Here is a 23,570-nt window from a genome sequence, read left to right on the forward strand (position 1 = left end):
GCGTATAAGAAAGCTGAGCGGCGGCGGGGCGGGGAAGGACGGGACACTTGGTTACCGCGCCGCCGCCACCGGACCAGCCTTTGCTCTTGCGCCTTCCTTCGCGGACCCCACGACGCCATGAAGCCCAGTCGCCCCGCCGGCCTGTGCGCCCCCGCTCTCCTGCTGCTCTTGCTGCTGGGCGCTGCCGCCGCCGAGTCGGTGAGTCGCTTCGGGGCGTCCCGGGAAGAAGGGGTGGCGGGCGCTGGGGAGTTGCCGGCATTGATTTGGTAGCGGGGGCGCGCGGTTGTAAGGAGGCAGGCAAGGCTTGGTATTTTCCGAAGCGGGGACAGGGGGGGGGGGAGTCGGTAGCGGGGAATAATTGGAATGTGTTGGTTCTGCCGCGCCCCCCCCCCTTCCGTCGCACACGCTAACTTGCGAACTTTTGCACGAGGGAGAGTCTGCAAACCGCCCCATTCCCTCTCCCTCCCAACTATTGCTTTGGGGACGGGACTTTTGGAACGAGCGCTTACTTCTCCTTAACCTTTCCTGGTGGTGGTGGTGCTGCGGGCGCGCGGGGGGGGGGGACTTGCTTGCCTGTCCTCTGTAACGTTGGGGCGAAATTCTGCTGGCTCTTTTTGGGAACGTGGAATGGAGTTGGGTTCCCCCCTTGTTTTCCCACATGCACGCCCCTCTCCAAATCCCTGGAGCTATGGATGGGAGCTGGGAATGAGACCCCCCCCCCCGTGAAGCTAGGAGCATGCACATTCCTTCTCCCTCTCCCAGTCCGTTTTCGCTTGTTGCTTTCCTCTTCCACCGCCACTTCACCCCCTCCCCTAGTTAACAGTGGAGCATCCCCCCCCCCACTTCAAACGCCAGGAGGCTGCTTAACACTTTCCCCCTCTTATTCCAGTGAGGCTGATAGGGGTGGGTGGGATAGGCGACCCTTACTCTATCCCCCGCTTTGCTCCCCTTGCGCCCGCTCGCCCGCTGGCTTTCGTCATCCTCTTGACTTGCCCTGCGGCTTCCTCGCCTCCCTCCCTCCCTTTCTCCTACCCTCTCATCTCAAGTCTCCAAATACCAGCACATTTTGGCAAATAACGTGCCCCGCTGCCTTATTTAGCACTTCCTCTCGCTCATAGCTGTGGAATGAGTAACCGCTGACCGAAAGCCTGGCTCTGTTGCAATTCCCTAACGTCATGCAGAACCCATTAAGTGAAATCCCCAGGGCTCTGGCATGGTACAAATCGGGAGTTTTCTTGTAGGTCTGGATTTGATAATTTTCCCTCTCGGTTGTTCTCTGACAATAGGAGACCTTGGGTTGGGGTTTTTTCCCTGTGTGTGTTTTTTCCCTTTTGCTCCTCCTCTCCCTCCTCTCCCGCCAACCATAATACACCTTTACAGGTAGTTATTTCTCAGGTAAACACCCTTGCCTCTTGACCTTTGACCATGCCGAATACACACTCGCTAGAATATGTTTGCTAAGACTATGCAAAACCGTTGTGGGGTGGTGAGAGCCTTGTTTCAGTTAACTTAATGGTGTTGTATAGGCTTGGCAGGAGACATTTTGCATCTGAAGGGGTGCAACTGATGTTCAGTAGCATTACTGCTTCTGACTGTGGAGGCAAAGCATAACCATCATGGCTAGTAGCCATTGATGGCCTTGCTCTTCATGAATTTGTCTATTCCAGGGGTCAGCAAACTTTTTCAGCATGGGGGCGGTCCACTGTCCCTCAGACCTTGTGGGAGGCTGGACTATATATATATATATATTTTGGAGGGGGGAAAGAACAAATTCCTATGCCCCACAAATAACCCAGAGATGCATTTTAAATAAAAGCACACATTCTACACGTGGGCCGAATCCGGCCCCTGGGCCTTAGTTTGCCTACCCATGGTCTAATCCTCTTTTAAATACATCCAAGTCCGCAGTCACCATTGCCTCCTACGGGAATGAGTTCCATAGTAACTCCTTTTTGATAGGGATAGATTTGTTTTAATCTTTCCCTCTGTGGTTTATTTAACATTTACCTGTGCTGTCTCCTTACCAATCCAAACCTTTCTTTTTTGCTTGGACCAAAAGCACAACTTGTGGAATTCCCTCCCCTTAGAGCTGGGTCTGGCACCTTCATGGAGAAGCTTTTGTGTTATTATCACATGAGGCTTTTTCTGCAAATGGCAGGGGTGTTCCTTGACCTTCTTGTAGATCAGGTTCAGCGTACATCATTTTGCTGTAGTTGGACATAGGCAACAGAAATAATTAAGTACGAGTTGCCTGGAAGTACTACAGCATGTGTTTGCTACTTTGCCTGATTGCTCTTAATGTGCTGCATTTAGTTTGTGGAAAACATAACTTCTTCATATATTGATGTGATATGAACTCATTTTGTTACTGCGATGTAGTAAATTGTTTTTTCGTTTGTCATGGAGATTCCTTCATGGCACGAGTAAAGAAACCCTCTTGGGAAACTTCTTCCAGGGGTTCTGGAGTTTTGGGTGTGTTCCCTCCCCCCTTCAGTAGGTCTGAGGGAATCTCGGGTAATTTTGAATCTAGCCTCTAGGATCTATCAGCAGCTTTTGTTCAGAGACTTGCCACTATCTTTAAACATTCCTTCAGCTCCCTTATCAGCCAGAGATGCTGTTGACATGGGGCTTGAGTGTTATCAAAATATCTGGCCATCTTCTGCTTTTTACTTGCAGTCCTGTTAACTACCTGGCCTGAAGTAGATGGTGGGTCCAAATACACAGGAATGTACTCCCCCACCTTTTTTTTTTTTTTTTTGCAATGGCCCCATTTAGTGACAGGAAGATTATGTGGAGTTTTCAGTAGACTAATCCACGTATTCACTTGTGGCAGTTGTCTCCTTTTTTTAATGTTGTATTTTACTAGTTTCTTGATTGGCATATATAACACTTTAAAAAGTGGTTCAGTAAATTCATTACCCTCCAAGTATTGCAATAAAAAGGAAGGGTGTAAATCTAAACAAATATTTCCTGAAGCTGCTCATCCAATGCATACATGAATCTTTGTCATGGAGAATCAACCAGGTCCCCGGTGTTACAAGAGTAAAGGAGCCAGTGAAATTGGCTTTCCTCTGCAGTGTTAAAACAGTAGTAGAATTTCCAAAAACTTAAGTATCTGATTGGCTCTGCTTCACATTTTGTAAAGTAGTGCAGCATTATTAATGAAAAAACTGGTTTGTCCCGTCCTGCTGCCATGAACCCCTCAGGCTTGTTCTTTCTATTCCTGCTCAGTTTTTTCTTCTGTCTCTCTCAATCAAATCAGCATTGTTAACCTGAATATGTAACTTTATTTTTTTGTTTGTACCATATGATTTGGACAGGCTCGGGCAGAGTTCAGGTGTGCCCTCATTTGCCTGATGTGATATAACTACCTGTTCTGCAAAGGCAAAATAAGAATGGGCCTTGACAGCTATTCCAAATGTTCTTGCTTCATCACAAAGGCAAATTAGATGCTAATACAACATTTCCCCATATAGGCAGTATATGGTCAAACGGCACACACAGCTCCTGTGTGGCCAGTGGGAGCCATTTAGAATTTGGACAATCCCAGCTTTTCACTTCTTAGGAGTTTCTAGCCCTCATGGTTGCAGGGTTATCAAATAGCAGAAAATGCAAAGGAACTGGAAACATGGTAAGAAGTACAGTTCTGATTTCTGTTTTCCAGCATCTACCAACGTTAGGACTGTCTCTTCCACACTTAAAAATAACAGCTGCTAGGCATGTACAGATGAAGTGCAGTTCACTTTGGATCACAAGTAATTAAAAGTGTAAATTGAGTAGCTCTTGAGCTCATCAGAGACTGCTAGTACAACCATGGTTGCAAGTTATCTGGACATGTTCTAGATGAGAGATGGGGAATATTGTTTTACTCCAGATCCCATTATCCATAATCATTGACTGCTGACTGAAGCAGATGGGCATTCAAGTCTTTCAAGTCTAGCAGCATCTTGAAGGACTACAAAATTCCCCATCCCTGTTTTAGAGAGAACATCCTCACTAGTCTGTTTCTCTCCCCACTATGTTTAGGAGGAAAGAGGTTCAAAGCATTGTGAGATTGGCAAATCAAGACCCTATTACTAAGGCCCATGCACTTAAAGCACATCCAACACACATTTAAAGCACATTCCTTCCCCCAAGACTCCTAAGAATTGTAGTTTCTCTGTCACAGAGATACAATTCTCACCACCCTGCACAAACTAGCATACCCAGGAATATATATTTTTTTGGGGGTGGGGGGAATGTGCGTTGGATGTGCTTTAAATGCCACTGTTTGGATCTGCCCTAAGTAGCAAAAGGGGGGCGGACTTGTTGACCAATGTATTTGGGGCTGCAGGCGGTAGATATATTACTTACTATTTGTGATGCAAGCTTTGCCCCACAGTGTGATAACACGGCTGATCTCTTTTTAAAAACATGTTTATTAATGTCTTCTACAGTAACAAAAGACAAAAAAAAATGTGCAATTTGGGTATTATGGAGTACAGCATAATTACAAAAAATGCTAGGTCCACTATATGTCTAAAACCCCAAACCATATCCCTGTATTTTCAAATAACCATGTGATGAAGACAGGGTTGCTACAGACTGTCTAAACCTGCCATTAATAAACTTAAAAAATGGATACCATTCTTCCCTCTGCCCTTCCCTCCTCCATTACAATAACAATAAGGAAAGGGAAAAAAATCAACTACAAACAATGAAAAATTGTTCAGGCATTGTATTATAATAAAGTTTCATTCAGTTACAGTATTTTAAAAGATACTATTTTTTATCAAACAAATTGAGTTCAGTCTCTCCTTGAATTGCTTGACGGAGATAAGTTAGAGGTTTCTGAAAGAGCTATATTCCTTTTATTGTTGTGCCACATCTCTTTCGGCACCGGCTCTCGAGATTTCCAGTGGGATCCTGTTACTAGTCTCATGGCATCTAATAGCAGGTATACCAAAGTCATGTGATGCTGTAGGATTTCAGCCACTTTCTCACACTGTTGACTTACTGCTGCCAGGCTAGTGGTAGCCCCATCAGATATTCTTTCTAGGCCACTTTCCACCGCCAGTGTCTCATAATTAACTTATGGCTCTGGGTGGGATGTGCAGTTGTGACAAACATCATAGAGGTCTAGAGAAATAGCTGCATGGGTTGGTACCAGCTTTGTTTCAAATTCTTGGGCACTACTTGACTGCTAAACCGCCCACCTTTCATAGCTGTGAGTGTAACATTTATGGCTTGCTGATTTCCTTTAACGCTGTAGTACTTTCAGACCTAGATTCACGTTATGTGAAAGTAGTTCAGAGCCGTGGTCGTGATAGTCCATTGCAACATGTTGTTTGGCTTAGTTTTGCATTGAATTGTCACATCCCCCCTGCTTAAGAAAGGCTGAGTTGGGCAAACCTGCGCCTTATACTAGCCTAACAGCGAGAACACCCAGAGCTAGGTGGTTGCGTTGTCAAGCCAAGAGGTCCCTCCACATAGGTGTAATTTATCAGATTTGGGTACCAGAAAATAAGACACTTGCTATCCAGTTCTGCTGCCATCACTTAACAACCTGGGCTGCCATGACTGTCATCACTTTTTTCAGCCAAGATGTTCATGGTGGTTGAAAATACATCTCTGGTTCCATAAATCTTAATAATAGTGGTTGACATGGCAGCTGTGGTGCTTTGTGACTGATTAGAAAAACCCTTGTTCAGCTGGAGAGCGCTGTCTCTGCCCAGTATGTCAAACTGGGTTGGGAAAGATGCCAACATGTGGGAAAGTGTATGACACACGATTGTGGTTCATTGGTGCTGTTGGCAAGTTCCTACATGAGACTGAAGATGAGTTAATGGAAACTTACTGGGGAGAAGGGAGGGACAACCTCCAAGCATTGTGCTTACGTCACATAGGAATTTAGGGGGGAGTAGGGGAAAGAGAAGGCATTGCAACACGTTTGGGAACGGGCTGACCTCCCATCTGTGTGTGATACAGAGAAACAAAGAAGGCTACTTGTTATGCCAGTAACAGGAAAGGATTGAGGTGAGAGGGTCTTGTGGAGGACTGCTAAAGAGTCCTAAGTGCATGTTAAATGTACAAGAAGTTTTCCTCTTGTATCAGACACTATTGTAAACCAGAGAAGTTAAACTGTCCTGAGTGATCCTGACCTTCTGGCAGCTGTTATTGACGACATTTGGGCAGATGTGGAGTAATGCAAGCCCTGAGAAAAGAAGCTTGAAAATATTTGGATTCAAATGGGTTTGTTGTGACGAAACTGATAAGCTCAGCTCCTCAGAACAGAGCAGGGACACAGTCTGGAAAACAATTCCCTAAGAAGAGGCAACAGTTGTTCCTGTGTCTTTTAAGGTGTAAGCAACAGCTTGAATGCATTGATACACAGCGGATAACTTAATTATAGGACCTGTAGCCATGTTGAAATAACACATTTTTCATGTTGCAAGCCCTTTAAATGTATTTTTGTTTTTACTAGACTCAAATCAGTTTAAATTAAAACAGAGGTGCATTCCTGTGACCAGTTCAGCAGAGCTTTGTCTGTAGAGGCAGAAGGAGATGGCAGAATCTGTTCACCTTCATGCAAGGGACTTTTTCAGTTCGTCTCCGACCCTAGTGCTTCTTGCACTAAAATAAATGTTTTGGAGTAATGCATCTTTTTTATTGGCTTTTTTTTTTAAGTACTAGGGTTTGCTCTTCTGCTCCCAAGGTATTTCCGACTACCTGAGAAAAATAATAGCTGTCTGCAGTGCAGGAAGCATAGACAAAAGACAACAAAAGTCCCCCCCCCTTATTTCTCTTTTGTTTTCCTATTTCTTTCTTCCCCAGCTACATTGACACTTGATGGTTAAGGATGGGGAGAAACAGAATAGCTGGTAGGGACTAACTTTATTATGGAAAACATAAAGGCTTCATTGGAAATAAAGTTAAACAAAAACACAACTACTGCATCTTGGTAATGAAAAATGTAGAGATTTGCGGCACAGTCCTTTGCATGTCTACACTGATAAGTCCCATTAAGCTGAATAGGGCTTACTCTTCACCTAAGTGTGTGTAGGAATGCAGTCTGTGAGTGCACGAAATAATTCGTATTGACTGAACTTGGCAGAACCTGTGTATAAGCTCTTGGAGGCTCACACATATTTACAGTGAGCAGGTGGCATTTAGGACAGCAAACATTTGACATGTATGTAGGACCGAAGGTGTGGACCTGTTGAATCCAGTAGAAGGAATTGTGTATTTGCTTGGCCTCAAGCCATGGAAAGATCTGTGGACACAGAATTACATATATGCCAGTGTGTGCATTTTGTGGATGGCCTTTCTGAAGCTGTGAATTGCTAACTGTCAGCACCCCTACCCATTCATTAGTAATGGTAGCAGGTCTTGTGCTTGACTCAGATTTCTGAGAACTGCACGTTATTTGGAAAACTCCCTGATTCAGTAGCTACAACTGAGCATGTGAATGAGTGTTCTTTTCATATAAAAGTGACACTGAATCAGCTTCCATTGATGTGTTGCAGTTCTGGCAAATGATCGCAGAAGCTGCATGTGTAAAAGGGGGAGAACTGGCAAAGACCAGAACTCTCTTGTCCAAAAATTCCAAGCTAAGGCGGACACCCTTCTCTCACTCCCTAAGCAGCACTCTGCAATCTGCTGGATTATGTTATGAATGCCTCTAATTTTGACTCCGCAGGTTTGGCTGCTCCAGTGAACATAGGAAGGGTTCTGCTGGACTAAGTCAAAGGCCTATCTTGCCTAGCATCCTATTTTCCACAGTGGCCAATAGATGCCCCTGGGAGGACTCCAGGCAAAGACATGGGCTCAGTAGCAGACACCTCCTTATATTTACCAGCAACTGGTATTAAGAGACATACTGCCTCTTAACAGTGAAGGGATGGTGGCTCGTATGGTAATGTCTTGAGTCATTGTGGAGAGCTGCTTCTGTTGGTTGGCCTCTTCTACCCAGCTGATGGATTGGCAGAGTCAATAAGTTATCAAGATTCCCTTTCTGAACACTAAAACCCTAGAAATTTTACAGAATGCCAAAAAGGTTAATGTATTGATCTGCACATGCTTAGATTTTGGCTAAATAAAGAAAAGACTTAGCATCCAGCAAAACAGCACTAGGAGCGAATATGCAGCAAAAGTGGCGTTGCCATTGTAGCTTGGCAAATGATTTCATTTTATAAAAAAACCAAAACAAGGGCATCTGAAAAAGTATTTTGACTACTCTCTTCCCTTGTTCTGTGCTGCCCACTTTTGATTAATCCTCACACTCTTTGGCATTCCTCAGACTTGATAGGGATTCATGTAGGTGGGCTTCATTTAATGGAAGAATTCCTTAGTTCCACTGACTCCTTTCTTTGTGCTGCCCATTTTCCTTCAGCTATGGCAATGCAAAGATTGGTTCAGTGCACTGCTTGGTGTGCTGTTATAATAGTGGAAAGTACCTGATGCTTTGGACTGTAAACATTACATATTTCCTGTGATTCTGGAAAGCGTCATTGTCTGGAAAAGTCACGGGTATTAATCAGATGTAGAAGAGGAAGGCTGTGCTAATCTCTAGGCCCCCTGATTAGATTAGATTATGTAAAGCAGAAACCCCTGCAAGAAACAGCTGTGCAAACAAACCTAGACAAACTGTTGCTACCTGTAAAAAAAAATTCCTGGTACCTTGCTCATCAGGACTTAAGTGTGGGGGTGCCAGATAGACGAACAATTAAACGTACCTTAGCAATGGAAAGCTAATAGGATCTTGGAAACCAGTTGAGGATGGTAGTTAAAACGGTAGAGCTTGGAGCATCTTTGTGTAGGGGAGAACTCAAAAGGTCGCAAGGAGCTATGAATCAGCCATGGTTGCTAGTCAAGATGGCTGGATCCAGCTTCCAGGATAGGATAACATGTCCCTGGGTACCAGTTGCACAACAACCATGGGAGAGGTCTCTTGCCCTTGTGGACCTCTGGCCAGCAACTGTGGCAAATAGGATGATGTACTAAGCAGACCATCTCATTTTCCTAATCTTTTGTAATTTAGATGTGGTTCTTCTTCCACACACATGGACAATTTATTGCACTCGGATCACCTAACAAATGTCTTGGATCCACTGAGAAAAGTGGAACATTTTCACCTCGCTTCCTCCGTTGTTTTCTTGGAATCTGCAACTTGCAAGCAGTCAGTTGTGAACACAAGTGTGTGCACAAAGAGAGTTGAATTTGCACAAGCTGGGGTCAATCCTTACCCCATGCTGTTTCTCTTGTCCCGAACAGAGTGCTTGGAACATGGTGCAGAGTGATTGCAGGTGTAAAAACCTAAAAAGCTTATCTACATAGTCTCAACTCATGAAATCAGTGCTGGATTAAACCCTGTGGAGGCCCCTAGGCAGTCAAAATCTCGGGACCTACCTCACATTGAACTAAGAAAGCTTGATTGTAGCTTACTTTCAACATAAAATCAATATTATTTTGATCCGTGGTTGCTGGGTCCCCATAGGTTGGTACCTCCTCTTCCTACCTGGTAATCCAGCACTACATGAAAGCCCGTGTCTCAAAATGCCATGTAACCTTTGTGCTGGTGTGGCTTTTGGGGCTTTATGCACAGTAAGGCCTTCTTAGGATACGTAAGACAGTTGAAATATGCACGACTGTAATTTCACCAGAGAGTCTGCTGACGGGAGGATTCCCTTCCTTCCTTGGAACTAGCGAGTCACAAGATTGAACCAAGTGATACTTCTGCTTTCCCGGCCTGGTTGGCCTTGTCAGATGTGACCTCACCCTTCACCTTAGCAAAGGCATTTTGAAGGAAGTTTGGTGAGTCAGAACAGACTGCTGATAGCAAGTTTCCTAAATGCTCTGAAAGTCTTAAGCAACACTTTTCTAAGGCATAGGCCTTAGAATCCAATAACCTGAGAAGGATAAAAGTTTACCTTGGCTGAGGGACCACATAAGCTGCCAAGCTGTTACGTGAGCCCGGCGCAGGTGGGGGAGAAATGATGGGGACGTGCCAATTTGGGGCTTTTTAAGGGTTGCCTTTGCAGCTATTGTCAATATGGCTCTGTCCAAACATCATATTCTGTTTACTTGAGTCACGTTAGGTAAATCTAGTGAGCTTAGTGCACTTGTAAAGCTGACCTATATGGGCTAATATGATTTGAAGTCCTGTAGGGCAATGCTGTTGGCTAAAGCTTGCACATGACTTGCAAGCAGAAGAAATTGGCCCAAGGGGGTGAACTAAAATGGCTGTAACATCCCTTCAGAATGTAAATAGCTTCAACTTTCATCATGAAAGCAGCAGTTCTCTAAACATTGATTCAAGTCCATTTTCTTTTGCTGCTAAGATACTGAGTTGGCTCAGTTTTGCAGGAACAAGAAGGATGCATATGCTCTTCCCTAGTGTGCTTTGCTTCAATTAGCTCCTGGTTTAGTCAAACCATAGTTCTACATCTGAATTGGCAAACTATGGTTTGGAAAAGGAAATTGCAGCTGTTTGGGAGGGGGAAGGTGGGCTAATTCAGATCAAGGCTGGGAAAGGGTTGAACTTTCTCCAAATTTCCCTGGTAGCAAGGACACAGAATCTTAATGAAAAAATGACTCAAAGAGGAGCAGATTTTGAATGTAAATTTAAAAAGTACACCGGGATCTCTTAACTTTATGCAGAATAGGATTTTTTTTTTAATCTCCCCCTAGCCATTTTAGGGAGACACGTAGAAATGACTGGGAAGACAACTATACTGTACAGGGAAAACTTCCTAAACTTGTTTGTTTTAGGGCACCCATTTGATGTTGACTTGCTTGACCAACACTGTCCTGCTCTGCGGTGCCCTTCATGAATATTCTGTGTACCTGCCCACTCACAGGTGTGTGCACCTATTCACCTGGCCTTGCCATTGCCTCATATGTAAATTGGTGGTGCAGTCTAGAGCATTCCCATGCAGCTGCACGTTGCAGTGTAAGATCAAGGTGGGGTAGCAATCTGTTTTGCAGGGAAGCTATTGTTGAACTTGCCTTTGAAGAGTCTTTGATAAGCTCTTGAGGAACCCGGAGGTGTTCCCCAGAACTTAGCTTGAAAGCCATTCCTGTGTGACAAATCCCCTTCAGAGGTATGATTCAAGATGAATTCAATAAATTACCTGTTACGGAAATCCAGCTTAATAAAGGCAGAATAATTAGTGTAATACAGAGAAACATAATAGGTCTTGGTCTTCAGAGCTAAGATGAAACAAATGAACTTGGTGCTTGTATTGGTGACAATACCTGTAGCTTAGCTTATCCTCAAGTCCTGCAAGAGCATTGGTGACATGTAATTCAGTCCTTTGCATCTGTGTACTAGCTGTGAAACTTAACTCTTGCACCACCACCCACATCATCCTGCATGGTTCCCAGAGCAAACCCCTCCGAACTACAGAGGAGAGGCGAATCGGTGGAAATCTTGTTTCTGCTTTCTCCATCTTGTCAGCAGGAGTATTTGCTCCCAGGAATCTCTGGATCCAGGCCTGATTGGATATGCAGAATAGCCTGCGGAGTGCAACACTGGGGAAAGGGTGGTCAGATCAAAAGCTTGATAGTCCTGATGATGAAGGCAGAGATGGAGGGGAAGTAATAATGGCCTGGGTGGGGGAAATACTGGTCAATCATTAATTGTGGGCAAGAGAAAAAAACCATTCCGTGAAGTGCTAGTTTCTGCGCAACTTCTTTTTACCCCATCTCTCCCTCCCTGCACACTGAGCAAATTAGATTCAGGCAGCACAAGCTACTTACTAGTACAGTACAACTCATAGAACAATTTGCACATGTAAGCGAACACTTAAAGGCATACTGTGAAAGGAAGGGCACACGTAGATCGTCTTAACAGTGTCTGGGAGGGGCCAGGGGTGTTGTCTTAGATCCCAAAGGTACCACTCCTATCTGACTGAGAAGCCAAGAACAAGCATGCTTTATAATCAAGACTGGCAAGAGTCATGGAGCCACTACAGCCGACGTTTCACAGGCTTGGGAATACTCCTTCTAATCCATCTGTCCACACATACGTAGCCTGTCACTCGTGTGTGTATCTTCTGCACCCAATGAAGCTTTTAGCATCTACGGCTAACCAAATAAAGTGGTGCCATAAACAAAACCTGACTGGCAATTCTGTCTCTGCTTCTTTTCCCACACTTTTGTAAAAGCTGCACCCTAAATGCGTTGCCTTGAAGTTGGGCAGATGCAGGCATTCAGTGTGTGCGTCGGCCATATTTGGGGGGGGGGGTTGGCTTCTGAGAAGACTGAATACCAGGAATTCACAGCATGGGAACGCAGCTCTCCCCCCCCCCCACCCCAAACTGAGTTGCTTTCCATCTGCAAATGGTTAGCGGCAAACTGCCACCTTCTTCCTTGAGTTTGTTGTTCCAGGTCCTTATACTTGGTGCTGCCAGCCCAATAGGTCTGACGGTTTACCCCACCTGCTTATGTACACATTGCTGGGAAGTACTAGCTAAGGCAGGCTATGGAAGATTTAATTGCCTGCCCCGTTAAAAGCGGTGCATGGCAGGGCTCTGTCTCTTGAGATTTTGCAAATTGGAGTCTGCTGTCTTTCAGCAGAGCCTGGAGGAGAATCTGGATTCTGGGTCTTGGATCTATAGAAGTGAGTAGTTCTGAAAGCTGCTAGAGTCACAAGCAGGATTCCCCTAATAAGGCAGCTAATGGTCTTTGATGTGCTAGCAGCAGTTTTGGGTAGTTCAGTCGGAAAAGCAAGAAGTAGTGGTTGAGCTGAAATCGTGAAACAGAAACTCAGATATATAAGCTAGGTGCCCAGTGGCTCCTTAAACCAAGGTTGCAGTCACCAAAATGGAATGTCTAGTTGCCATTTTGGGGCAAGATGGCTCTAAAGTCTTATTTTTCAAGTGACTGGGTTGACTGTGATTGATTCTCAGTTAAACATCTGGCTAGTTCAGATGGCAACCTTGAGCTAGGCTAAGAGCGTTGAAAACTTAAAGAACAAAAGTCGCTTCATCCAGGGACACTCCACATGTATACTGGCCTATTCCGACCTCTTTTTCTTAATGGGGACTGCTCAGGCTGCACAGGAAAAGCATTTTGGTTCCAGAAATTCATTCTGGTTGTGCAGATAAAATATAACTGATAGAATTCTACAGCATTGGAGGGCGGGGTTTAAGTGTGAAAACAGTCCAGATCCATTGATCCCCAGATGGTGGAGATGTCAGGCATCAACCTGGTGCCCAGATATCTTCCAATTGGTTGCAAATGGTTCAAAGCCAGGTGCAAAAGTCGCGTAGCACCTGGCTAATTTTGAACACTGCTGTTAAAGTGAGAAAGGAACCAGGCATACACATTAAATATAGCTTTTGCTAATGATCCCTGCACTAACAATCATCCTTCGGAATATCTGGGTATGTCTTGGTGCATATGATTTCTGTGGCACTTAAAACACTTGACTGCCTTGCTGCAACAGCGCTTGTGGGTAGCAGAGTCAAGGTGTGCATGTGTGCCTGCACACAGTCTGTGGCTGGCAGCTGCAGAGCAAATCTTTCAGCAATTTGTAGGCTAGAAAAGCTGCTTCTCCGCCCCTGTGCTCCTCCCAGCCATGTTTGTTAATCTCGCTTGGCACTCGATATGGGCAAATCTGCTTAATGCTCAGAAGATACGCTGCAACTGGATTAAATGTAGAAGTGACAGGCTTCTGTAGTTAAAGGATTCAGCCGGAGAGCATATTAATAGCAAAGCCTGTATACGTTGCCAGAAGTTCGTGGAGCTGCAGTGCCCCTCTGGTTGAAAAACAAACAGAACTGCCCGTCAGGCTGACCCTGTGCAGCTCTGTTCAAAAAGCAGAAAATAATGGAGGAACAGCAAAATCCAAAATCGGCACTCACACAGTTTGCTTTCATTTTCTAAAACCAAGCAGGGCTCTTAGGATTGGACAGAGCATAGTAAACAAGCCCTGGAGATTAGCCCCCCACTCCTTTCAGTGCTCCCAGATCATTAGGATAGATTCACAATGTATTCATTCATTTATTCTGGAATATCAGGTCGGTAAGACCAGTAAGGTCTTTGGAAACAGAAAAGAACCCAATTTCCCTTTAATAGAAAAGGAAGACACCTAGCTGCAAACTCCAAAACTGATACCTGAAACTCGGTGGAAGTCTAAAGGATCTCCAGACAGAGTAGCCATTTGAACTGGCCCAAAGCAAATGCGAAGGGGCCCTGCTCAGACGTAACAGACTTTGGAGTTCTTAAAGAAAACCCAATTATCAAAATGTCTTGTGTGTTGGATTTGGGGGCAGTTGGGGCATAGAAATGGGACTGCATGTAGACAGAGTGAATGGCAAGTGATTCATTCTGGGCGCAGCTTCCTATTGTAAGAATGGCAGCAAGGGCCAAGCCAGACTACATAATGCACCTTCATAGAATCAGTGCTGCATTTAGGGCAGTGTGGGTGGTTCCCTCACACAGGGCGCTGAGCTGAGGGGAGAGCAGCAGCAGCAGCAATAGCAACAACAACAACCTATACTTACACCAGTAGTTACTGAGAAGATCCATAAAAAGCAACTGTACCAACAGGAATTATTGTGAAAATAAGAAATATTTGGGAAAGGGTTCCAAATTTTGTCCTCACTCAGGGCACCATATTACCAAAGTAGAGTAGTACATATTGGAAGGTGGTTGGTCTTGCAGATTTAAGTCTTCCCAGGGCACAGAAATGTAGTTACCGCCCTGTTCAACAGGACTGCCTGTCCAAGAAGCTGGTGGACTCTCCTTCCTTGGAGGTTTTTAAGCAGAGGTTGGGTGGCCATCTGTCATGGATGCTTTAGTTGAGAGTTCTGCATTGCAGGGAATTTGGACTGGGTGGTGTTCAGAATTCGTTCCAACTCTTTGATTCTATGGTCTGTTTAGCCTCAGTCTCCATTTACAACTTGCTCATATGAAGTAAGCTGTCCAATGTTCCTTAGGCCTAGCAACAAACCCTATGGTTCATAGTGACCCATATTCCCAGCTGCATCGGGAGTAGCTTAGAATAACTAAACCTTGGGTGTGCAGGAAACACATTTGAGAAGCTAACCTGGGGTTAAAGAGCTGTGCTCAAAAGCAAGCAAGAAAGGAGGCTGCTCTTCAAGGTTTGACTTGTAGCTCCCTCAGGGCTTGTCCTTCCTGGGGGTTGTGGCTGTGGCCACTGGGGGAGAGATTCAAAATGGTGGATGGAGCAATCCTGTCTCCTGCTCTATCCTCAAGTTGTGCCCAAATATTCTGTTTTCTGGTGCTCTGTAGATATAGACTCTACCGCTAAAGAAGTTGTCTTTCAATACCTTTTTAGCCTCACTAAAGGTCTCTGTTAACTCTCAAAAACTCCTATGTATTATTATACACATAAAGAAGTTTTGTTCTTGGATTAGTCGCCCAACGCTGATGCTGAGTTCATGCGCTTGAGGAAAGCCTTCTTGATTCTGGTGCCCTCCTGGCATGCATTTTGAACCACAACTCCCATCTGGGGATCGTGCACCAGATTGGGAATGGCTGACATAGGACAATGGTATTTCATTCAATCGCATGGGCTCCTCCAGCAGCAAACACATCTGGGTCAAGTCTGTGTTTGTATCCGGCTCGGTCACTTTCTTGCAAACGAGCTTAAGTCATAGCTTATCAAAGCACACAAAAGATGGCGCATGTCTGACTGTAGTCTTGCTCATCCTCTGATCTGATAACACACCCACCCACCGCCTACTTCTGTCAGCAACAGATGGGCACAAAGGAAAGTTATACCTGTGATTCATCACAATGAATGCAGTCTTAGTTGACACATGGGTGTGCCACAGCAGTTAAGAACTGCTTGCTTTGGACTGCCTTGCAATGAGGACAAAAGCTGGTCGCCGTATGCAGACCAACTCTTTCTCTCGGAAGTCTGTGGCCTCAAGGACCAAATTCTGCACACAAAATGCATCCCATCTTGCAGAGTTCAGTTTTCCATTTGGGTTGCATGCAGAGTGTCTAGATCCTGTAGCATGGCACAGTTGAGAGATCTGGAATCTCTTGGTTAGTCCTGATCAGAAGCAACCACAGGCTACTGCTGCCATTGACTGTCTCTATAACTGGCACTAAATTTGCATCAGACAAATATGGCAAGCATATTTTGATGCAAAAGGACTTGCAAAAGGACTTTCTGACCTGTTTCCATCAACATGCCATTCATTATTAGTGCTGTTGGGTCATCCATCCAGTGCTGCAGCCTCTTTGGCTATATGGGTTCTCAGTTTTTCCTGCGTAAGAGCTTTCTCCTCTGGTAATAGTAAGTTAATAATCAGTTGCTCTTCAGTCAGTGACTCCAGACACCTTAACATAGAGAAATTCTACCTCCTCTATCCAGGCAGATGGAAATTTGTCCCCCAGGCGGAAACAAAAAATAGTTCAGTCCCCAAGCTGGCAAATGACCTAACAATTCTGGAATTGAGTTGTGTGTAGTTCTAAGCTGCCATACTGGTCTTTTGATACCCAAGGTGTACTGAGCTGCAAGGGAAGCTGTCTTACCTCGGAGTAACTCTGAAGGTTGCTACAGGTTCCTTGAACAGTGGAAGGTAAACAGGCTCTTATGAAACTGCGTAGCTTGACATCTGAACCTTGGCAAAGTCACTTTGGCTTTTATGTACCGTGCAACAGCTTATCTATTGCTGCTGTTGCTGTGCTAATTCCATATCTGTGGCTGCATTAGGCCCCAGCATTTAGTTCTTTTTTATTTTCAAAGGGCAGCTGCTGAGTTTGCTTTTTAAATTGTATGTTCTTGATGGAGCACTTAATTCAAGTGAGTTAGTATTTATTATGAAAAGAAAAAAGAAAAACCACCCTTTGATCCTCTTGTCAGCAGAATTTTCAGATGGGGGAAGCAAACAAATCTGTCAGTTCCAACCTTTGTATAATTGTGTTAATTGAATTCGGAGGCCTTGGGGAAGCAAACAGTGCCGTTTCACATACGGCTGGCTCCAGGCACCAGCACTGTGGGGGAAGACAGGCCAGACATTCCCTCTGCCCACTGGCAGCATAGGGCAAGATGGTTGCAAGAACTTTAAATAGGGTTGCTACTGCCAGGTTGTCGTGGTGGCTTTAAAGCTGGCAGCCAGAGAAGTTGCATGCTCTCTTCACCCTTCCCTGCTGTAGCAAGCAGAGATTTTACTTTGATGCATAGGAAGTTTCAGAGTAGAGTGGCTGAAACTCCGCAAGTAGAGAAGAGCAAGGCAGGGAATGAAATGGGCCACATCTTCTTCTGGCACTAGTTCTGGTAATGACCTGGCAACCCTCTTAATTATCAGTGGGTTTGCAGTACACCCTGGCACTTGGGTGATCTACTGTTATGTGTCACCTTGGCAGCTCGAGTTAGGGCTCTGGTATGGTGACTAGTGTTGCTGCTTTTCAATGGTACATCTTGCAGCTTGATGCAGAAATGCCCCTGTCCTGCAGGAGCCAGCTGTGCAGCCCGTAAACACCTGTGGCTTTTAAACGTGTTCTTCTAAGTTGGTTGATCAAGCTACAATCCATCTTTGAATCAAGCTATCAAGACATCTTTGAATTCTGCCTATCTCTGGAACAACCAGTTTGGCATCTGGTCCATCAAGACTCTTCCTATAAATTATATATAAATACACACAGAGAGAGAGCGCAAAAATACAATTCTACAGTTTCATCCAATTTCTGCTTATGAATACAACGCTTTGTCTTACATCCCATAAATAAACTACTTATTTCTAAATCCTACTAATACAGCATAAACACTCCAGTTATTTCTTAATTCCTCACTCATTTATGCTAGTTCATAACACTTAAAATAGAATTCTTAGAATAATTAATTCTAACTCCCTTTTCTTTTATTTGTTTTCATACGATTTTCAGATTTTATTAAATTATTGTGTCTACCCAATCTGTTAACTTCTAGTATTCTCCCCCCCCCCCCCCCGGACTACTAATATCAAACCTTCAGATGGCAAGGAGATAAAGAACTATGCAACTTTTAGAAGACATCTGAAGGCAGCCCTGTATTGGGAAATTTTTAATGCTTGGTATTTTGCAATGTTTTTATATATGCTGTAAGCTGCCCAGAGTGACTGGGGAAACCCAGCCAGATGTGCAGGGTATAAATATTATTATTATTATTATTATTATTATTATTATTATTATTAACCATTCCTTTCAAATCTTGTTTTCCCTTCTTAGGTGAGAGAAACCGAGACTATGGACCCACAGCTATATGAATTTCCATCTGGAGATTTGCCAGATGATGAGGACTCAAGGCCTGACTTTGTAATTGATGAAGATGGCTATGACTACTCAGGTTCAGGAGATGAAGAAGGTATATATGCTTCACTCTAAACTGCCTCTAGCTCCAAGCCAAACAGCCTTTTGCATGTGTAAAATCTGTGCTCTTCTTGCCTAGGCTTGTAGTAAGCCGCCGGTTATAAATCTGAGATGAACACAGGTTGTTTGCATTGTGCTCCTATTTACTTTGCTGAATATCATCTGGCTAAACATGGGGTGAAAGCATTGTACTCCCTAATTTGAGGCTTTACGAGTGCACAACCACCCTTAGCCAGGTGTGCATGGATGGGAGATGCTCAACATGCTTTGCCATTTATTGCAATCAGAATGCCTGCTTATACTTTCTAGTTCACATGCCTAACTTGAAAGGGAAACACATGCTCTTCTGTCACACAACCACCGTTCCAACAGTGTGGGGATGGATGCAGCCTGCGCTTGTCTGGAACAACTAGCTGAGAAATTCTAATATCCTCACTGACCTGCGGCAGCTGGTCACTGGCCCAGGGAAATTTCCCACATTGTTGTGGTTCTGTTAGACAACTCCCATTAAGGCTGTGTTTAGGAAGAAGCTTTCCTCCTTCTTTCTTCAGAAACGGCTCTTCTTTCTACCTCCCCTCTCATTACTTCAGCCTTTTGACAGCACAACAGCCTCGCATTTTGTGTCCTTTGCTTTCCCCCAAACTCCCAGCACAGCCTTGCTACAACAACTTGTTGCCCTGTTGCACGCTGCGTTCTCAGCGCGGAGGAAAAACAAGCTCCGAAACTAGCACGCAACAAGTTGGGGCAGATCTGGGACTTTACATGAGCCAGTTCTCCTCAAGGAATGGGTGTTTGAAAGAAGGGCAGCTCCTCTCTTGAAAACAAGTCAAACAGCACGCTGTGTGTGGACTTGCAGTGGCAGTCCTTGCAACCGGCTGCCTGAAGCAAAACCCACTAGGTCAGGGAAGTCGGGGGTTGGGTGGAGATGTGAAAGAGGAGAGTGCGCGATGAGGCGATAAGCTGTCTGATGCAAGTTTGCCAAAGTCTTCTGAAGGAACGGCAGTATAAATCGCAGTTCCTTCATTTTGGTGAGAATTAATACATTTTTTCCCTCATTATGCAGATGATACGGAGGATGCCTTACTTCCAGCCTCCGAAAGACCTATGGTAGGTATTTGCAAATACTCTCCACTTGGCGAAGAAGTCATTCAGTTGATGTGCCACCTAGGGCTTGCTTTTACATGGCTTCTGAGAACAGGCCACCCAGCTGTGTTACTGAACCCCTGCAGAAACATTGAAAACTGGAAATGCAAAGCGACAGTGGCTTGTATTTGCTGCACTGCTGAGCGAACCTCCTGTCAGCACAAGGATTAATGCCTGTCAAATGGGACTTTCCTCCCACTGTGTGCTCTCTAAATCTGTCCCGGGGTTTCCCCCACAACCCTTTGGAGCAGATTTGGGGCAGGTGTGGTGCACACGTGGTGGGAGAAGAAAGAAGGGGGGTGGAGTCCCATTGCACAAGTGGCAATCCTTGTACTGAGGGGATGAGGGAATGGGTTACTGCTGGGTAGGTTTACCTATTGTGTAGATCTGCATGGCTTTGGCATAGGCAAATGGTGCATGTTAAAGACCCCTGGGCATTATTATTTTTTTAAAAAAGGTGTGCTACGCAAGGTAAATGGCCATCGGAAATGGCACATACTGCGGTAGCAAACAGTACAGTGTAGTAGCACTTTTTTACTTTCTTTATTGGAAAATAAAAAGTGCATAATTACAAATGCACAGAGTAGGATAAGACACGAAAAAGGAAAAAGGAATAGTACCCATGCAGAAAACAAAGTAGAAAAAACAAAAAGGAATTGTATACATTACAAAAAACAAAAGTTATTGTAGTTTAACCAGACCTTAACCTAATACGGTATTTATAAAAAGGAATTCCAAATCATCGTAAAATTTGTCCATTGACAAATCTGTTTGTACAGTGGAGTAACACTTGACAGTGCTATCCATTTCCAGAATACCAGGGTGTCTCTGCTATATAAACAACATAAAGCTGTTCTGGAGCAGCATCTACAGCTGTTGGCCAGTCCTGCCATATTGTCTCTAGATGTGCTGACCCTTGGTTATTATCGTTCTCTTTGAACACTTAAGGGGAGGCGCTGGCGCCCAGACGGGTTCAACCATTCACCCTTCTTTCTTTTCCGTTCTGTGAAGCATTGCTCTCAGCTGTGTAGGTACAAAGGCATGACTCATCTTTTCACTTCATTCAGGAGCCCATGGACAACTTTATCCCTTATTCCAAAGGAGAGACAAAGGATAGCGAGCCTGCTGTGATAGAAATAGAAAACGATTCTGTTCTCAGGAAACCTGCGCCCTCTGAAGAAGGCGATGAGCCATCCAACAAGATCTCGATGGCCAGCACAGCCAATGGCAGCATCTTTGAGAGGACAGAAGTTCTGGCAGGTAACCATCTTCTTTTTGATGGAAGAATTCAGTTTGCCACTCCTTAAAATGGGGAGAAGCTTCATTTGCTGAAGAGAAGCTTTTTATCAGGAATACAAAGAACTAACAATACGGATATGTATTGCACAAATAAGAGGAAAATGAAAATATACAGGAGTGGTGGGGAGAGGACGTATTTTTAACTGTTGTTTAAACAACATGGCCAATCTTCGATAAGCATGTGAAGGCCTGTAGATGGGCAGCCACAGTTCTGAGAAACTCATAGTCGTCTCCTCACATCACTACCCAAAATAAGAAGCATTTCCGTTACTTAAACTTACATTCGGCCTAAACATTCAGCAGGTTTCTCTTCACAGAAGCAGCCCCTCTCCCCAACTCCATATGAGTGGGTGCAAGAAGTTGTGTTTAGAGATTGGAGCCTCGTGGAACATATTTGATCTCTAGTGAGACGATAAGTACGAAGATAGGGCCATGCTCCTTCCATGGACCCGGCTTCCTTCCATCGGTTGGAACATCTGCATAGCTTCTGAGAGCATCAACTGTGCCCTGAATTTTAGTAGGGCTACTGCTCATGCATGCTTTATAAAACATGTTTGATGTTTTATCGTGTTTTTAATATTCTGTTGGGAGCCGCCCAGAGTGGCTGGGGAAACCCAGCCAGATGGGCGGGGTATAAATAATAATAATTATTTATTATTATGATGCTGAACCTGTGCAGACATTCCGACCCGTGCATGGAGCTGACGTATGCAGCAGTTGTGATTCCAGTAGATGAGATCTCTCTTGCACACACACTTCCTGGAGCACTGGAATGACTCTCAAAGTCACGGCTGGCAATACCTTGACCCTTGTAGCACAGGCTATTGCAAGGATAGGTGGGAAGGGGGAGAACGTTGTGCTCTACCTTGAGTTCTTTACGGCAGCAGTTGGATGATTTAATTGTAATAATAATAAAAAATACCTAGTATCAGCTGGAACTAAAGTTGGGTGCAAACAGCTTCCAGCACTTACTGTGTAGCGGAAGCTTGAGACGGAAGCTGCATTGCATGACATGTGTTGGAAGAAGGTGCAAATCTCTTCTGTTTCCACAGTATTTACTATATGCTGCTATTTCCTTTCTCCCTCTCCCCCCTACTTCCAGCTCTTATTGCAGGTGGGGCAGTCGGGTTGCTGCTGTTTGCTGTCTTCCCAATCCTCCTCCTGATCTATCGCATGAAGAAAAAGGACGAGGGCAGTTACGACCTGGGCAAGAAGCCGATCTACAAGAAAGCACCCACAAACGAATTCTACGCCTAAGGCTTGCCAACGCCACAAACCCATTTGGGAGTCAGAAACGGACTTTGTAAAAAAAAAAGCATTTGGACCGTGGACAAGAAGCTCTGGGACAAATGCTCTCTTGGATCTAACCGTCAAAGTGATTTTTTTATATATATATATAAAAACTTTGTGACCCTTCCCATCCCACTAGCCAACGAGGACGCAAAGTAAAAAAAGAAAAAAGGCAGCGTCCTAGGGAGAAAAAACCCCTTGTGGGGTGTGCGAGTGTGCATGTGTCCTGAAAAGCAAAGCAAATTTTGCCAAATGCTCTGTTTTGGTTGGGTGAAGGGGTTTCGTATGTGAAACTGTTTGCATTTGGTCGCAGTGCTCCAAATTGCCTTGTCTGCAGAAAAGGTGTAAGTTCATTTCTACCTGTAAGAAGGTTGACCTGTAGCGGGGCCAGCTCTACAAGGCTTTTTCGTGTTTTGTAAAGAACTTATTTATGAAATCTCCTGCGCTACAGTGCACGTTAGCCTTGGGAGAGAGCAAATCTGCTCTCTGCAGACTTGAGTATCTCAGTACTATTTTGGACGCAGCTGTGTGAAGAGATGATGTCTTCCTTGGTGGAGAGAGGGCTGAGTAGCCTATAAAAGCAGAACAGACTGTGTGTGTGTGTGTGTGTGTGTGTGTGTGTCTGTCTGTGTGTCTGTCAGGGGGATGTCTCCCACTTTTTAAATGGAGCTGAGTTAAAGAAATACCTTTTTTATTTTTAGAAGAGGGTTTCCTTAAATACAAGACGCTAAGAAAAATTCCCTGCCTATACAAGTTTGTAGAAAGTATTCCGGAATTTTAAAAAGTATATATATTTTGTAATTTTCATGAATTCTTTTTTTTTTTTAAGTCCCTTTTCCCCCCTTTGCTGGACATCTCTCCAGATGAATGGCATTTTATATCGCTCATTGCCAGAACTGATGCAGCAGCTACAGTATGTTAAAGCTCTCTAAGCTCATATCATAGGCTATTCTAGGCAGTTGAGAAGAGAATATTTATATATAATTATAAATATATTTTCTGGAGTAAAAGCAAATAAGTTTCTGGGTTGTTGTTTTTATATAGAGCTATTTATACTTTCTAAGATGGCTGCTCTGTTTTTGGTAACTCTTCTTTTTATACGTAAAACACTAATATAATGAAACTCCTAATGATTGTGAAAACTATTTAAGCTTGATTCTGTGTACTATATCCGAAGGCAATAAGTTCTGCTAGAATTAATGTCTGTATGCAAAAATCAGATTTCTTTGAACATGACTAAAATATAATTGGAGGTTTGTGTTTTTAGCCTTGTAATATATTATCAGTGCTGTGGAGCTCTATAATATATATATTCCAGTAACATGCACACTTGAGGTTTTGTACAGCCTTCCTGCAAGGGGTGCTGGGTTGCTCTCTTCTTGCAGAGTTCCCCTAAATGTCTTCCTCTTCTCAATGGAGTCATTACTTCACATATGGTGTTGCTAATCAATGGCAGCTGAACAATTCAGCTGTGTGGGTTGGAGTCTAGCTTTTACACCCAGCTTCACTGCACAGGCAGCATGGAATTT

General features: G+C 44.2%; 1 protein-coding gene across 1 annotated transcript; it reads left to right on the top strand.

The window, feature by feature from the left end:
* SDC4 (syndecan 4) lies at nucleotides 1-23,362 on the top strand. Its single transcript, XM_028735041.2, has 5 exons — nucleotides 1-198; nucleotides 18,169-18,304; nucleotides 19,373-19,416; nucleotides 20,520-20,712; nucleotides 21,854-23,362. The coding sequence occupies exons 1-5, from the start codon at nucleotides 118-120 to the stop codon at nucleotides 22,006-22,008; spliced, it is 609 nt and encodes a 202-aa protein (XP_028590874.1). The 5' UTR covers nucleotides 1-117; the 3' UTR covers nucleotides 22,009-23,362.
* The last annotated feature ends 208 nt before the right edge of the window (nucleotides 23,363-23,570 follow it).

The sequence above is a fragment of the Podarcis muralis genome, chromosome 5, assembly GCF_964188315.1.
Source record: "Podarcis muralis chromosome 5, rPodMur119.hap1.1, whole genome shotgun sequence".
NCBI lineage: Eukaryota > Metazoa > Chordata > Lepidosauria > Squamata > Lacertidae > Podarcis > Podarcis muralis.

What these genes read in the sequence shown, in the direction of transcription:
- SDC4 (XM_028735041.2), top strand. Translation starts at nt 118, where the DNA reads ATGAAGCCCAGTCGCCCCGCCGGCCTGTGCGCCCCCGCTCTCCTGCTG. An exon ending in GCGCTGCCGCCGCCGAGTCG is followed by an intron (nt 199 to 18,168) that starts GTGAGTCGCTTC and finishes TTCCCTTCTTAG; the next exon opens with GTGAGAGAAACCGAGACTAT. An exon ending in GAGGACAGAAGTTCTGGCAG is followed by an intron (nt 20,713 to 21,853) that starts GTAACCATCTTC and finishes CCCTACTTCCAG; the next exon opens with CTCTTATTGCAGGTGGGGCA.